At 35.7% G+C, this 8674-nt stretch overlaps 1 protein-coding gene across 1 annotated transcript in view; it reads left to right on the top strand.

The window, feature by feature from the left end:
• The first annotated feature begins 5270 nt into the window (after positions 1-5270).
• The window catches only part of LOC120527376 (cytochrome P450 1A1), a 37146-nt gene continuing 33742 nt past the window's right edge, over positions 5271-8674 (top strand). Inside the window, exon 1 of the mRNA XM_039750723.1 lies at positions 5271-5350. Within this exon, the coding sequence (XP_039606657.1) occupies positions 5340-5350 (11 nt within the window). The 5' untranslated portion in view covers positions 5271-5339. The remainder of the gene's footprint in view (positions 5351-8674) is intronic.

Raw genomic sequence — 8674 nt, 5'->3', positions numbered from 1 at the left:
AACTGCTCCCATGACCCTGAACTGGAGTAAGCTGGATGCAGAATGTTCATGTTAATAATATTTCAGTTGTCTGTGTTCTCGCTTGAAGTACATTCCTGTATTATTTGAGAGGTGCTTAAACAAATACATTACATAAAATAAAGAATTATTGAATGACTTAAAATATTTCATAGAAAGCAAATAAGGTTTAGATTTAGGTAGACTTTATTATCCCTGAGGGAAATTTGTTTGCAGCGGATGAGTACAAAAATGGAAGACATTGTTACAGTGATCCAATAGATTAACAAAGATGTGGTAATTGTAACTCAAAATGAAAACAGATTTTCATTTTTTTTGGGAAAGCATTAGAAGTAAGAGCTATATTGTTTTGTTAAGTTTATTTTAATATATCTCTGATGTTAATTTATAATGTTATTGTAATATATAATGGGTTTGGATCATATAAACAGTGTGATGTATGGCCAGCTGTTCATCCCGGCCAATACCACCATGCCGCCAGGTGGAGCCCTCCCTGCAGTATGGAGGTGCCCCGAAGACCAGCAGGGCATTATGGACATTGGAGTCTTTATTCACAGCCCTGCTGGATACCATGGGGCAGCCAGGAGTCGCTGCAGGGAGGCCCAGAGACTATTTACCTTACGCCCAGGAAGTACATCATAGTCATGTGGACAAAGAGAATGATGTGCTTCCTGGGTGAAGAAAAAAGGAATTTTTATTTGACCCGGAAGTGTTCCAGGTCACATGGACAGAGGGGGTGAAACACTTCCGGGTTAAGCAGTATAAAGGACTGTGGGAAATCCCAGACGGACGAGCTGAGTTGGGAGGCAGGGTGGCTAAGCGTCTGGGAGTGGAGGATTGGTTTATTGATTATTGTTATTGGTTTATTGGAGAATTGTGGAGAGGAGCGTGCTTTGTGCACTTAATTATTATAATAAATAATTATTTGGACTTTTATCTGGTATCTGACGTGTGGTCCGAGGGTACAAGGGTGCGAGAAAACCCTAATTCTGTCACAACAGCTATTATTTGTTTATACTGTACAAAAAAAAATAGGAAGCACATTGTCCTAAGCCAATAAAACTGTACTCAGGATGGAAATTACTGTCAATAGATCAGTCAAATCTCTTCAACCCAGTTGGTGAAATCTAAAAGACAGAGTTTGAACTGTGTTGCTCTTTTAAGAGGACAAATGTTGTGCTTGTGAGAGACAGAGAATATTTTTTAATGAAAAGGGACAAAAAGATGAAACAATGTCGATAACATGAAAAGAATTCATTACCAACAGTTCATCCAATCTTTAAACAAACCCCTGAATAATAACCAAAATTTGTACTGCTAAAATCAGTTACCAAAGTTTGAAAAAAAAACACTAAAAATATACACAACACTAAGGAAATTGTTATACATAATTTTGGATGATTTGGGTATGCATGTGCAGCCCTCTATGCATTTACACCATTGACAACACACACTGAATGTTCCTAGAAAGTATTGCTATAGCAACCATTAACAAACCATTACACAAACAATAAGAGTGTCACAGAAAGACACAAAACGCAATGAACATTGTTAAACCCAAATTTCAATGGCAAAATTAGAATCAGCCTGTTTGAAAACCACAACAAGGAATTAAATACAACATAAAACACTAATAACATGATCAGAAATAATACAAAAAGAAAAATAAATCACAACAACAAGGAGAAGGAAAGCTTTTAAATCTAAACAATTGGTCAGCAATTCCATGGACAATGTGAGTTTGAGGGTGAAGTTCTATTTTATTTTTCCAGTAGTAAAAGGCAGTAATTCTTAAACCTGGAAATGATTATTAAGCTCAGCCCAGAGAATGTGATTAATAGTTGTCACAATTTAACAGGAGATGATAACATTTCAATCTTTATAAGTTTGTTTCTATTTTGAGGATCACTTCATCTGCTTCTCCATTTTCAGTTTAGTTGTCATGGACTCACATTCAGTATGTCTAAGTTTGTGTCCTATACACACTTACAGCTTGTTGTTGTTGTGGCTGTGTAAAACAGACAGAATCACTACAAGGATGGCAGATGAAAGAACCAGAAGATGAAATCCAAATGGATCAGGCAGAGTTTAAACTCTATAGCCAAGACAGAAGTTTGTACCAAACCAAGCAAAAATCAGTAACACAAAACCAAAGCCCCAAGGCAAAATCTACTGTTAAATAGAGAGTAAAAGTTAATAAGGCTAATAAGGCCAACTATTAAGTGAGGATCCGTAACAAAAAAAACAAAAAAACAAAACCCATGAAAATTGTGTCTTTAAGTTATCCTATATTTAGGATACCAGATTTTGGACACTACTGTCTTATATAAATGGAGAGACAGGATTCAATCTGTCGCATGACTTCTGTATCATGTGTATGGCACTGAAACTGTAAACTATATGGTCACTACTATAAAAGACAGCCACAAAATGGCGGTGACTATCATAGACAAAGGCCCAAAAATGTTATTAAATTTAATTACATCATCATCGTAATAACAAATGTTCAGATACTTGGAAATAAAAATATTGAGGTTCAAAAGAGGACATAAATGATTAAGTGTTATGTCATGCTGGTCATCTTATGTAGGAGTGAGTCACATGCGCACACATTGCCTGAATTTCAAATGGAATTTCTTTTCAAGGCCGCTTATGATTTTTAGTTTAACTTTGTTTTGTTTATTACTTTGAACTAGTAACTATCTTTTGGTTGATTTCTTTGACTTTCTTAGAATTTGTGTAATGACTTATGAATCATTTATGTAATGGTAAAACAGTTACAACAATCACAGATTGAGAGTTGAGTCAGAGGCAGCACTGGGGCACAGGCTCATGTTGTTCAATTAACTCATGTGGATCTTCTTGAAATGGACATGAAGAGTAACGACACAAGAGTGCTCTTCTCCTTTTAATCCATTATGTCAATTACAGTCAAGGCATTTAGATTTTTGGAAGGTGTAATGACATGCCTGTTGTGGGTTGGGCTCATTAATTTCCCCCTTTTAATGTGTTTCTAGGCCCCATTGTATGAAAAAATATTTTTGGTAAAAGAAATTAAGAGACAAATTTAAGGAATACTAGTGATAGTCTTTTGGAACAACAGGTGGTGGTTACATAATTGTACTTGTAAACAGCTATGAAACTGCAATGTGATAAGTTCTGTGATTAATAAAATTCCTCCATTCCCCAATTTACTAAAACATTTTGTAAAATTTTATGATCACAGCCAGCCAAGGCCTATCCCACCAGCAACATGAAGTAACTAAGGACATGGTGTCATTCAATAGCTGAGCAACTATGACAAATAATTATATTCATTTCAATAATATACCATAACATGTCAGCCATACACTGCACTATTGTTAGAATCCTTTTTCCCAGCCTGTATGTAGCAGACTAAATCATGATTAGTTTGAGTTCTTTACTTATTTTCAGCATATGGGCATTGCTGCAATCTGCCTTTGATGTATAATGAAAGGTGAAGGTGAACTATAAAAGTATGTATGAATTGTTGAGTCATTGGGTTCTCTTTGGAATATCTTGTTCTGAGTAGTTCTTTCTGTAATGGCATACCTTTGAAATTTAGCTGACTATTTCTATGAGCATTGCAATTCTTTGTGAAAACACATTAATGTAACATTACTCATAATAAAGAAATTTAGGAACATGGATTTCATTTTAATGGACATTTTATTAGATTTAATAATGATTATGTGAATATTTCATCTGTTTTTCTTTCTCAGGCTGATTGTCCATTTTGATCCTAAATGCTGTATGCTTGTAAATAAAGTTAGCAAGTTTACATATGCCAAGGAAATTAACCAAAAGATAAAAACTCAGATCAATAAAGATTCAGTGTTTTAAGTCAAATACCTAATATTCTACTCATGTTAAGCTTGTTGACCAAACATATTTGATGTATTAGAAAACTACCCAAAAAGATCTATGGCTCTAAACCGACTTTTAACCAACAGTAATTTTCAGCTACGTTTTAATCATTTTAATCACCTTCATAACATCACAAGGTTCAGGTAACCCTTCATAAGTATCCTTGTCTTTCCTGTGTCTTTAAGGGTTTAAATATTTTTGGAAAACATTTTGGCATTGGTTTGATACACTGAATTCCTCTTACATCCCAAAGAATTAGAGCATTAGCAATGGCCGTGGGTGTGGAATGAAATAGTGCCCTGTCAAGGGTGGTGTCCTGCCTTGCACTCTACAATCCTTTGTTGAAGTAATTCAAAAAACATAATATCACATAACATTTCAGACCCACTTATTCCAGTTTTAGGTATGGAGTTGACAACTTAATGGATAGATTTAAAAAAAAAATCTATTTTTTCATATTTGGAATTGGAAATAGTTTTATAGGAAAGTGTACCTGTTCACACTGTACTAAAATACCTGGAACATTTTATCTAATTTCTTTGAGATTGCCATATATTTAAAAAATAAATAAACTAAAATAAAATAAAAAATATACACTTTGCTTATGAAATACCTTTACAACATAAAAACTATTATTGTGTAAATGCTTTACACACAAATTTTATACATAAATGCTGCCTCCCTGCTAAATTAGCAAATTTTACTTTTCCTTGTTAACCGTTAAGGTGTAAAATGTCATGGCAGAGTAGGGCTTCGATGAGAATGTTTAAATATTTTTGCTCGCTTTAAAGGATGCAGATATTGAATTATTATTATTAGAATTTGGTTGACGACTTTGTCCAAGGCGTCTTAAAACATTTGCGATACATTAGATTACATTTCTTTTGTATTTCCAGTTGGAGCACAAGCAGGTGAATTGACCTTCTCATGGTCACACATTACCAGTAGTTTGATGTGCATACGATGATCTGTAGCGTTTTGCCTCAGTGGCGCACAATTCAAGTAAGCCAAGTTAAGGTGTCTCGTTCACCCACTTTCAAAGCAGGAATGCCACATCTAGCGTGCTTTATAAAGTCGAGGGAACTGTATGCCGTGGAGAAGTGGAACTCTGTAAATGATTTGACCATGAACGGTAGCACATCAAAGACAGTTGCTAGCAAATCCTTCTCAGTTTTCATCCGTTGACAAGATGACGCAGCCAATACTGTTCATCGAACCCTCTTTGTGGGAGCCGGAGCCAATCTCAACATAATCGGTGACAAGCCGTAGCAGACACACTCACAAACACGCCCACATTCATTCGCACAGGACGAAGGGTCCGTTCATGACTAAAGGAACGCCCATTGTCATGTAAGAAAGGCGGAGTTCCTTAAGGTTGGGTGCCACTCTTGCTTTGCGCTGCCTTCTGTTTTGTCTCCCAGTTCCCATTCCACATGAGGGATTGGTAAGTATTAACACATATTGTATTAACCCTGTTTACGAGTTTTTAATAAAGGTTATGCTTTGTTAATATTTTATGTAAATAACAACATAGAGTAGTGCATAAACGCAGAAACTGCGTTCCATGGCCCCAGTTTGAACGGTCGCAACTGAAAAATTCAGCTTCCTGCGACGAGCACAACTTGCCAGGATAAAAATACTGCCACAGATAGGGCGCCACTCTATTAAAGATCACACGTCTGGAAACGTATATTCACGAGAAGCTCAAGCAATGGCATTGTACACGCAACCACCAGGTGTGGGATTCCAACCCCAATGTTTGGATCCATAAGTCAGCAACGCAAACTACTGCGCAACAACTTCCGAAGGCCTAAAGGCGATTCTTTAAAAGTAGTAATAACGCTGCTTAATCCATTAGATTCGTTGTATGCGTTTTCAAAGTGATAACTATTTTTTAATTGCTTTCTGGCATGAAAATCGAAACATCCAAATATTTACTTAGACACATTTACTCCTTGTTATGAAAAGTCGGATTGAGAACATTAAGTGAACTGTAGGGATCATGTACAAGGATCCGTGCAAGCAATCGATCAATTTACATCTTTCCATCATCACCATCGCTTAGTGCACAGCAGGTTTCCGGCGACAGAGCACGATGCAAGTCTTATAACACTTGGAGCACCGAGCGCACGACTGAAACCAACTAAAATCAGCAAAGTAATTGTCCAGTTTGCATACTTCCAACTATGTGTCACATGTTACGGAACAAACTAAGTTTAAAATTTAAAGCTAAGCACATGTACATTATTCATTTTTTACACTGATTTATTTAATGTTTCAATGACTTATCATTAGATAGATATATAGATTATCTATCTATCTAACTATCTAATGATAAGTCATTGAAACATTAAATAAATCATCATAGATAGATAGATAGATAGATACTTTATTAATCCCAAGTGGAAATTCACATAATCCAGCAGCAGTATACTGATACAAAAAACAATATTAAAATAAATAGTAATAAAAATGCATGTAAAAGCGGGCGGCACGGTGGCGCAGTGGTAGCGCTGCTGCCTCGCAGTTAGGAGACCTGGGTTCGCTTCCCGGGTCCTCCCTGCATGGAGTTTGCATGTTCTCCCCGTGTCTGCGTGGGTTTCCTCCCACAATCCAAAGACATGCAGGTTAGGTGGATTGGTGATTCTAAATTGGCCCTAGTGTGTGCTTGGTGTGTGGGTGTGTTTGTGTGTGTCCTGCGGTGGGTTGGCACCCTGCCCAGGGTTGGTTCCTGCCTTGTGCCCTGTGTTGGCTGGGATTGGCTCCAGCAGACCCCTGTGACCCTGTATTTGGATTCAGCGGGTTAGGAAATGGATGGATGGATGTAAAAGCAGACAATAACTTTGAGTAATGTTAGCATTTACTCCCCCGGGTGGAATTGAAGAGTCGCATAGTGTGGGGTAGGAATGATCTCCTCAGTCTGTCAGTGGAGCAGGACAGTGACAGCAGTCTGTCACTGAAGCTGCTCCTCTGTCTGGAGATGATCCTGTTTAGTGGATGCAGTGGATTCTTCATGATTGACAAGAGTTTGCTTAATGCCCGTCTTAATCATTAAATGTCTATTAGAGTATTCTGATTATGCTTTATCCAATACTCGTATTGCTTTTGTCAAACCAGCTATTAATTACTCGTTTTTGTTTATTTATTGATTTATTCATATTATTCATTTACAAAGGAAGGTTAAAGAAGATGAATAATTAGCATCCATTAAACTTCCAATTGTTTCAATTTAACAAGACAAAAATATTTTATTTGACTTTCAGACAGGCCTGTTTCTTGAAACATTTTCGCAGGGATCTTACTCCCTTTTTGAATGACCCATTTATGTGTTTGTAACATAACATAACATAACATGACATGACGGTTACCTAAAAGGCGCCTTGAGCATCGGAAAGGCGCTATATAAAATGCATTATTATTTTGTTAATAGATGTACTGAATTATTTTTGTGTCATTTAGGCAACATCTATTAACAGATTAACATTTGTGCAATTATATAATGATTTCAAAACAGAAATGATAAAATGAATAATAAAACAGAATAATCAAAAATAGTTTAAAAGTGCATTGGTTATGAATAAATTATATGTATTTTAGCAATGTATAAAAATTGCTAATTTAAAATAAAACAACATAAATTTAAAAATGCTTTAAATATGTATATAGATTTCAAATAACATTGAAAGGTATGATTTTTTTCTTGCCAATGTAATGGGTTTCTATTAAATAAAATTAATTTATGTGTTTTAATTTGTTCTTGTTTATTATGGTGCTGGAGAGTTGGTAACGTGCCAGTTGGTCAGACATGAAAATAAGAATTTTAATGCATTCTGTGCATACATTTGACAATATTACTATCTAGTCTACTCCTTTTAAATCTAATACAGTTTAATACAATATTAACATTTGTTTCAAGTTATCCTGTAGATTGAATTGCACCATGGTGATTATTATTGCATGCCTTAAATCATGTGGGTATGTTAAAAATATATATTTTTTGACCAATGTTCAATGAAGTGTAATGTCACCCACAGATTAATGTTATCCATCCAACATACTGTATTATATAAACCTGCTCTGAGTTTACATTTTTAGTAGCATTGAGTGAAAGGTAGAAACAACCCTGGATAGCTGTCGAACACACAGCTAAGCTTATTGTCATGTGTACATAGTACAATGAAATTCTTACTTGCATGTTGACAATAATACAATATCAACAAAAGTCACAGACATAATATACTTAGCACACAACACATACAGTATATAACAATATATAATATATGTTTGCACTTTTTTCCATTTATACAGTATAATTTACACTGTGTGTTTTGTTATAATATTTGTTTGTAAGATTGGCTCTTTGGTGACTTTACACCTTCTGGATAGAAACCTTTGTATCTGCTGGTGTGAGTGCTAAAGGCCCTGTACTGTTAGTCAGAAAGAAGGAGTAAGAAAGGCAACTGTGCACGATGACCAAGGTCCTTTAATTAAGGCAGCAAGTGTTGTGTATGTCCTGATTAGAAAATATCTGAATATGGGGGCAACTAGAGTACCTTGAGAAAAATTCATCCAAGCATGGTGAGAATGGGAAAGCTGCACATGTTCAGTGATGGGGCTGGAAGTTACATCAAACTGAGTCTCCTAGAGTAGCTGGTATAAACATGTTTAGGATTCAAAATATGCTGAACTAAAAAGTTAACTTCACTTTGTAAAATTTTGGCCAAGTTAACGATAGTAACCCAAACTTCTTCCGTATCACTGTATTCGT

The sequence above is a fragment of the Polypterus senegalus genome, chromosome 4 (assembly GCF_016835505.1).
Source record: "Polypterus senegalus isolate Bchr_013 chromosome 4, ASM1683550v1, whole genome shotgun sequence".
Lineage (NCBI taxonomy): Eukaryota > Metazoa > Chordata > Cladistia > Polypteriformes > Polypteridae > Polypterus > Polypterus senegalus.
Note: the sequence above shows the minus strand (reverse complement) of the source record. Positions and strands in the feature narration are given on the sequence as shown.